This window comes from Camellia sinensis, chromosome 1 (genome assembly GCF_055761805.1).
Source record: "Camellia sinensis isolate YWXY chromosome 1, ASM5576180v1, whole genome shotgun sequence".
NCBI lineage: Eukaryota > Viridiplantae > Streptophyta > Magnoliopsida > Ericales > Theaceae > Camellia > Camellia sinensis.
The window spans coordinates 175,435,715-175,444,815 of record NC_138961.1 but is presented as its reverse complement, the minus strand read 5'-3'; the positions used below and the strand labels follow the sequence as shown (position 1 = coordinate 175,444,815).

At 44.1% G+C, this 9,101-nt stretch overlaps 1 protein-coding gene across 1 annotated transcript; it reads left to right on the top strand.

Annotated features, from left to right (window-relative positions):
• Window positions 1–7,300: 7,300 nt before the first annotated feature.
• Window positions 7,301–8,189, top strand: LOC145820873 (uncharacterized). Its single transcript, XM_082917514.1, has 2 exons — window positions 7,301–7,643; window positions 7,912–8,189. The coding sequence occupies exons 1-2, from the start codon at window positions 7,301–7,303 to the stop codon at window positions 8,187–8,189; spliced, it is 621 nt and encodes a 206-aa protein (XP_082773640.1).
• Window positions 8,190–9,101: the final 912 nt, after the last annotated feature.

Here is a 9,101-nt window from a genome sequence, read left to right as displayed (position 1 = left end):
GTGAAGACATTTGAGATGCTTCACATTGAAGATAGCGAGCTAAGGGTGACTCTTGCGAGTTACTACCTCAAAGGAGATGCGGCCATTGGTAGAAGTACACCAAGGGTCAGGTAGAGCCAACATGGAAAGCTTTTGTAGTTGCTTTCCAAGATAAGTAACTGCCTCCCACTGCTAGGGAGAGGTTGAGTCAAGAATTTCAAGACCTCAAGCAACTCAATATGTCTGTGGCCGAGTTCGAGGCGACCTTTACTAGTTTGTCTCGGTTTGCACCAGAGTTGGTGGCAACTAAGGAACGTCGTTGCATAGAGTTTGAAAAGAGGTTGAGAACCAAGATCTTGTTCAAGGTTGCCGAGAATATGATTCAGAACTATGACCGTTTTGTGAAGACGGCGGCGCATGTGGAGATTACAGTGCAAGCCAAGGAAGAAAGAATCTGGGGTTCAAGGTCTAGGGGCCAAGAGTCACAGGAAGACTATAGACCTAACAAGAAGAGCATGAGCACTTTTTTATCGTAGTCCCAATTGCAGCAGTCTAGATCCACCTTCCCTTTGCCTAGTGTAAGCCCGAGGAAGAGTGCACCGAGTGGTTTTTCCTGTTTTAAGTGTGACCAACCGGGTCACAAGGCCTTTTCATTCCCACGGAAGGGAGGATGACAACAGATGTTGCCACCACCACCACTTAACCGATCCTAGAGCCAGTCTCAGAGTAGAGGGAAAGGATTTACTTGCTATCAATGTAGTCAGCCAAGGCACATGAAGAGAGTTTGCCCGCAGTTGGGAGGCGCATCAGGGTCGAGGCAAACTCAGAGCCACCAGCAGGCTCACTCAGTCTAGACTTCGCAAGCTAATCAAGGAGCCGTTTCGACTCAGTCAGTGTAGCAGGCCTATGCTCTGAGAGATGAACAGGTTAATCAGAGGCCATAGAAGCGCATGTATGCAGTTACCGCGCCAGAGCAATTACCGGGATCCTCAATTGTGAGAGGTATTTTTGTTGTATGTAATTCTTTAGCTAATATGTTGATAGATATGGGTGCTTCTCATTCATTTATATCTACTGCATTGGGGTTAGAGGTGGCACGGTTAGCGTCTTCACTCAGAGTAGAGTCACCAGTTAGGGGTACAGTTGATTCAGACTAGGGATGTCATGGTTGTAAGATAGAGGTTGCCGAGCGTCGACTCCCATTTGCTTTGGTGTTGCTAGACATGTGAGTTTTGATATCATTCTAGGCATGGATTGGTTATCTTCGTACTGGGCTGTGATTGATTGTTATCGTCAGAGAGTTACAGTGTGCACCTCGGGTAGTGATTGTTTTTATTTTCTGGGGGACCGGGTTGATAGGGTCTTGTTGCTAGTTTTTGACCCTCACAATAGGAGCAAGCTTAATGGCCTCCTTGCAGCTCTCTTTGATAGTGAGAGTGACGAGACTCGTGTTGAATTGCCAAGGGTAGTTTGTGAATATCCAGATGTCTTTTCCAAGGATCTTACTAGTATGCCACCCCACCGGGAGATTGAGTTCTCCATTGACTTAGTGCTTGGCACGACACCGATTTCCATGTCGTCGTATAGATTTGCACCCGCCGAATTGCATGAGTTGAAAATTCATCTCTAAGAACTTTTAGACAAGGGCTTCATTCGCCCTAATACATCGCCTTGGGGAGCGCCGGCCCTCTTTGTCAAGAAAAAGGATGGGTCATTGCGGCTGTGTATTGATTACCGCAAGTTGAACTGGGTTACCGTTAAGAACAAGTATCCCCTACCCAGAATAAATGATTTGTTTGACTAACTTAGAGGGTCTTGTTGCTTCTCCAAGATAGATTTGAGGTCGGGGTACCATCACTTGAGAGTCTGGGAGGAGAACTTCTAGAAAACATCCTTTCGTACGCATTATGGCCACTACGAGTTCCTTGTAATGTCTTTTAGGTTAACCAATGCGCCTGCTTCTTTTATGGATTTGATGAATCGGATTTTTCGAGAATACTTGGATCGTTTTGTGGTCGTCTTTGTGGATGACATCTTAATTTATTCAACGTCTGAGGAGGAACACGAAACTCACTTGCGGGTAGTACTTGACTTGCTTAGGGAGCACCAATTATATGCCAAGTTTGAGAAATGCGAGTTTTGGCTCACCGAGGTAAAGTTTTTGGGGCATGTAATGTCAAGAGAGGGAGTAACTGTAAACTCCTTGAAGATAGATGTCATGCAGGATTAGGGACAACCCAAAATATTTTTGAGATCCAGAGTTTCTTGGGATTAGCAGGGTACTATCGACGTTTTGTAAGGGACTTCTGTAGATTAGCCGCGCCTTTGACTACGTTGACTAGAAAGGGGGTCAAATTTGTATGGAGTGAGGCTTGTGAAAGGTTATTCCAAGAACTCAAAACTAGATTAACTACCGCACTGTAGACACCCCATTTTTGACCAACCTTAAGACTCAGACGTCACCGATTGAGCGCTTGGTGATGTTGCATATCGTGCTCATTCAGAAGTCTCAGAGTCGCGGCCGTGAGCCCAAACTTCCGAACCCTCTTCTTTGCCTTGCCTCGGTTTGCGAACCAGACTCGGTTTTCTCTGTTTCTTTTCCTGAGGGGAGGGAGAGGTCCCATAGACCATCTTTCAGTGGCCGTGGGCTACATTTGGTGGCCGTAGGCCATTTTGCCCATTTCGGAGCCCGGTTTCCGATTTTTCGGGACCGTTGGCCGTGTGCCTCGGTTCGGGACCGCTTAACCATCTCCGTTTGCTCTAAATTTTGGCATACATCTTATTTGCTCCCTTTTGAGGGACACTGGGGTCTGAGAAACCCACTTCGTGGCCGAACGCCACTTTCGGTGCTTAACAGCCCATTTTCGGGACCCCGAACTGCGTGTTTTGGCCCCCGAGCATTCGTTTTGCATTGGTTTTCGTTTATTTTTGGCAGGTACCTCTGTTTTATCACCAGGAAGGTTGCTGGAGGGTGGGAGGCCAGCAATTACCTTAGCAACCAGTTATATTCCATTTTCGCCCCCCAGCGCCCGTTTTTCTCACTTCTGAGCCAATGTTGAACACCCTTGGGCCATTTTCTTGAACTTTTAACTACATATTTGTGATGTACACACATGGGAGGACCCTAAAAGTTGGTGGCTGGCCACTAATGTTGATTGAACCTTTTGAACCCCTCCTAAAAATGGCTTGTTCTCTCTCCTGTTTTAGAGTTTCCAATTTTGAACCACATGGTTGTGATGAGGAGACATGGGAGGACACCCTTTTGTGGTGGCCGGCCAGAAAATCAGCTTGACCTTTTTGACCCCTAGCCGGCCGGCTAGGGGGGTGGCCGGCCGGCTACCTGCAACTCCAAAAGGTGGCCAGCCATGATCCTCACAATTTGCACTTTACAGTTGTGCCTTGGTTTTCCCCCAAAAATATCTATATCCGGGGGACCCTTTTAGAGGGAAAAGGAGCCTCATTTCCCTCCACTTTTGCCTAGACTCTTCTCTCCCTCTCTTGCCTATATTGCTGGCCTCCCAACTCAAGAAAAAGGGTTACAAGAATTGCTTTGAAGATATAGATACATATCTCTCCATTTCCTTCAAGATTTGGCTCCATTTCTTCATCATCATCAAGCTTTACCACCACCACTCCATTCCAGCAGCAAGGGGAAGAATTCTAGCAGCTTAGAGTCATCAAAGTTGGTCCAAGAAGAAACAAAAGCATTGGTCTTCAAGGGTGAGTATCAATCTCCTCTTTTTGAGCTTATTTTTGCAACATTTCTTAGCCATATATGCCTACTGTTTTGAGCTCCGGCCCTAACTGAGAGTGGCCTTCTTTTGAGCTCTTTTTCACTTTTTATTAAGGGCTCAATACTGTTTGAGGCCCCCATATTGCACTTGCTTCAATATCCTCCTTGAATGCCATTTTCTTGCATGATATTTTTAGCCTATATGTGATCTGTTTTGGAGCATGATGTATACTGTAAATAGGCTTATTTTGAGCCCCTCTTCAACATTGAAGAAGGGCTCATGACTGTTTGGGACCTCCATGTGCCACTTGTCATTATACCTCTCTTTTGGTCCCCATTTTTGCATGCTTTGGCAGCCCATTGTGCTTCTGTTTTTGGTCATTTTACAGAACTAAAAATAGTCTTATTTTGGCCCATTCTTCATGTTTCATTAAGGGCCTTTCATGGTTTGAGACATATTTTATACACTTCATGTTATATCCTTCCTTTGGCCCCCATTTTTGCATGCTTTGGCAACCTATTGTGCTTCTGTTTTTGGCCTTTTTACAGTACTGAAAATAGTCTTATTTTGGCCCATTATTCATGTTTCATGAAGGTCCCTAACCTGTTTGAGGTCAGCAGCTGTGAGTTGCTTCATAACCTTATATTTAGGGCCATTTTTGCATACTAGTTTTGCCCTATTTATGTTTGCTGTTTGGCCATGCTTTGAACTGTAAAAATGCTAATTTTAGGGGCTGCCTTGCTACTGTCTATTCATTGCATGTCCATATTGTGCATGTTTGGTATAGCTATAGGCCATTTCGGGTGCCAAAATTCGTGTTTCAGGACTATTCCATGCATCGGGTGTGTTTTCGCCTCATTTCGGGGCTGTTTTCCCCCACATTTCAGTGCTGAAATTCCATTAGCATGTTTGCATATCATTTTCCATGCTATTGCATTGCGTATGCCATTGCCTCGGTTTGTGTGCCCGTGTGCACGCATTTCGAGGCACTTCATTTTCATCCATCGGCCTCTTATGTGAGTGCGGCTGAGGCTCTCTCATGTTAGTATAAGTCCATGTTGCATTCTATATGCCATTTTAGCCATATTACATTACGTATGCCATTGCCTCGGTTTGCGTGCCTGTGTGCACGCATTTCGAGGCACTTCATTTTCATCCATAGGCCTCTTATGTGAGTGCGGCTGAGGCTCTCTCATGTTAGTATAAGTCCATGTTGCATTCTATATGCCATTTTAGCCATATTGCATTGCGTATGCCATTGCCTCGGTTTGCGTGCCTGTGTGCACGCATTTCGAGGCACTTCATTTTCATCCATCGGCCTCTTATGTGAGTGTGGCTGAGGCTCTCTTATGTTAGTGTAAGCCCATATCATATTTCCGTGCCATTTGCATTGCGTATGTCATTTTCTCAGTTTGCGTGCTCGTGTGCACGCATTTCGAGGCATCTCATTTTTATAGCATAGTGCATACTAGGTTGTATCTTAGATCGCATTCAGTCATTTTTCTCAGTTTGTGTGCCCGTGTGCACGCATTTCGAGACATCTTATTTTCATAGCATTATGCATGCTAGGCTGTATCTTAGTTGCATTCATGCATATCATGCATATTGCATCGTGTTCGGGATAGGAGTTAGCCCGAACACGGGAAACGAGGTGTGTTTCGTACTCCGAGTGACGGAACGTGTCTCAATTTCCTAGTCACCGACACTCCGGATTACCCATGATGGAGTTAGGTTCTTGTTGTGTTTACACGTGCATTCATTCTATATTAAGTTGCACATTTCGACTCCTCTGCCATCATGCATCGATATGCGTGATTGGTGGCACGAGGATCGAGGCATGCATATATCTGTGAAAATACATTGCCATGCCCCTTTCCTGCTCTCTGTTGCAGCAAAATGAAGAATCAGCAACTTTTTGGAGTTTGGCGCGCATTTCAAGAAAAGGTGTAAACAGAGGCTAATTGGGGCATCCCAGTGGATTTCCACGCAAGGCAGCCCAGACATGCATCATTCATCAGGAGCAAGGCAGTCCCTGGCTTGCACGCCAGTTTTACAGCTTTCTTAGTCAATTTGATTAATTAATTAGGAATTTGTACATTATTCGGACTGTAATATTTGGACTGTAATATTCTTTTATTTGAGGCTGTACTATTTATTCGGACCCTCTGTGCGAGGGCATAATTGTAATAAGTGTGCATGTGTGTGTTGTATGTCTTCCAACCCCATGTCTTTCTCCCTTTTATTTATCCGCTTATGATAGTTAGATTAGGGCATGTTTCAATTAGCATACAGTATGATAACATGTTTGCATTCATTCATCTGTTTTGCATGCACCGGGCTCGGCGCACCATACTAACTGCATCGTATTTTCAATTCCAAATTGAATACATGTTAGTTGTAGCATTTCATATGCCATGTTTAGAATAGCCGAGCCTGCTATAGTTGCATTTTGCATGCGCTGCATTGGGCATTTCTGTATACTTAGGATCATGCATGATTTCTAATATAGTTTCTATTTTGGCTTGGAGTACTCGGTAAGTTTTATGCTTTAGCATCCTTGCATGCGTGTGAGTGACTGCCATGAATAGCATGCTTACCATGAGGCTATATGCTTATGTGATATAACTGCCTGAATGCCTGTGGGTGAAGGTTGGGTTACTTGGATTGGAATAAATCATCAACTGTTTGTTTCAAGCCCACTAGATAGTGGCAAAACCATCTTTTCTAAGCCCACCTGCGGGTGGCAAAATCTGCATTTTAAGCCTACTTGCGAGTAGCAAACCATCTTTCAAATAAACAAGCATGAAATGTTTTCTTCCAATTCGGGCGACCCAGTCTATACTTATATGCTGTGTGCATCACATAGTAACCTAGGCTAATAACCAGAATAAGGACACACACAGTTTTCAAAAATTGATATTATGGTTAGTAGAGGCCGATCTTTGATCGGGCGAGCGAGGGTGCTCACGAAGTGACCTTCCCCAATCGTACCCAAGTTCCCGAGCCGAGGCAACTTTGGTGATGACGGACACGTGGCCTTCGGCACCGAGTCAGGGTTTCCTAAATTTTCCAAAATAAAATATTTAGGTGGCGACTCTGTATCTGGCAAAGCAGTCCATGTTTGGCACTTCTTTCAAAAAAATCTGTTTTCTCAAAATGATTTGCCGGATTTGGACTCTTTGGTTCAGACTTAGAACCGTGACAAATTGAGAGTCCTGAGCTGTAGTGACCCCAAATGAACGGAATGGGAGCTCGTTCCTCCCGGGTCGTTCGGGGGACGTCTACACGCACCGATCTTGATAATCCTGGAAAGAGATTTGGGCTACACCGATTATTGTGATGCGTCTCAGGATGGGCTTGGTTGTGTCTTGATGTAAGAGGGGAAGGTTGTTTCTTATGGTTCATGGAAACTGAAAATTCATGAGAAGAACTACCCCACCCATGATTTGGAATTAGTAGCGGTAATTTTTTCCTTGAAAATTTGGAGGCATTATTTGTACGGTGAGAAGTTTGAGGTTTTCTCCCATCATAAGAGCTTAAAGTATTTGTTTTCCCAATAATACTTGAATTTATGCCAACGAAGGTGGATGGAATTTATCGAGGATTATGACTTCAAGTTACACTATCATTTGGAGAAGGCCAATGTAGTGGCTGATGATTTGAGTTGGAAATCCGTGAGTAGTTTGGCAAGTGTAGCCATTCGGGAATGGGTTATGCTAGGTGATATTGTCAAGTTTGATTTGCACTTGGATAAGTCCGATGAGAGTGCAACCTTGTTTACCTTGAGTGCTCAACCTACCTTGATTAGTAAAGTCATAGAAGCACAGCAAGGAGACCGTGAAGTAGAATCAATTCGTGATAGAATTTCCAACGGGAAGGAAGAGAAGGGTTTGAACATTCACTCGGATTTGAGTGTACGTTATCTAGACTGTTCGTTTGTACCAAAATCTTGTAGAGAGGACGTACTTCGGGAGTTCCATCATTCACGCCTTGCAGTACATCCGGGAGGCACCAAAATATCATCATGATCCTAGTCATCAGTTTTGGTGGAGGGGTATAAAGCAGAATGTCGCTTTATTTGTATCGAAGTGCCTTACTTATCAACAAGTGAAGGCCGAATATCAAAGACCAGAGGGTTTGTTACAACCCTTACCGATAACTGAGTGGAAGTGGGAGCACGTTATCATGGATTTTGTAGTTGGGGTTCCTAGAATACAGCGGAGCAATGATGCTGTTTGGGTGATTGTTGATAGGTTGACTAAGTCTACACATTTCATTCCGATGCGCACCGGCGACTCAGTTGAGCATTTGGCAGAGTTATACATTAGACAAATAGTTCAACTTCATGGGATTCCTATAACCATTGTATCGGATAGAGACCCTCATTTTACTGCCCGGTTGTGGAAAAGCCTTCAAGAGGCGTTGGGAACTAAGTTGACCTTTAGCACTACTTACCACCCTCAAACCGACGGATAGTCAGAGCGTACCATTCAAATTTTTGAGGACATGCTTAAAGCTTGCGTCGTTGATTTCAAGGGGTCTTAGGAGAGGCACTCACCATTGATCGAGTTTGCCTATAACAATAGTTGCCAAGCTAGCATTGAGATGGCACCATTTGAGGCCTTGTATGGCCGACCTTGTAGATCATTGATTTGTTGGGCCAAGGTGGGGGATGTGCCTTTGTTGGGTCCATAAATTATTAGAGAGACAACTGAGAAAGTTTCTCTAATTCAGAAAAAGGTTAGCTAACGCCCAAAGCCGACAGAAGAGTTATGTCGATAAGAGAAGACGACATTTATCTTTCGAGGTTGGTGACCATGTATTTCTTAAAATCTCACCAAGGCAGGGTTTGATGAGGTTTGGTAAGATTGGTAAATTGTCTCCAAGGTTTATTGGGTGTTTCGAGATATTGGAGAGAATTGGGAAAGTGGCGTACCAGTTAGCCTTATCGTCACAACTTTCGGGGGTTCACAAAGTGTTTCATGTATCTATGCTTTGAAAATATGAGCCCGACCCTTCTCATGTGCCAAATTGGGTTGATTTGGAGGTAGATAAGGATGTCTCTTACGAACAGCGACCGGTTCAAATACTAGATACCTGAGAGCAAGTGCTACAAGGTGAAACAATGTTGTTGGTAAAGGTGTTGCGGAGACACCATGGGGTTAAAGAAGCAACGTGGGAGCGGGAGGCAGAAGTCTACTCCAAGTATCCGAATTTGTTTGAAATTGTTTAAGTTGTTTCCTTGGTATTATTTCTCTAGTGTTAGAGGGAAACGTATTAAAATTGTTAATTACATGTTGTCATTTACATTGTTATTTCAAGCATGAGGTTGTTGTGAGTTGCTACTACCTTCATTAAAAACTCCATTTGTATGCTTGTTTTGAACGG

Coding starts and splice junctions, on each gene's coding strand:
- LOC145820873 (XM_082917514.1), top strand. CDS start 7,301: ATGGAATTTATCGAGGATTATGACTTCAAGTTACACTATCATTTGGAG. Junction 7,644..7,911: donor GAGTGTACGTTATCTAGACT/GTTCGTTTGTAC, acceptor TGGATTTTGTAG/TTGGGGTTCCTAGAATACAG.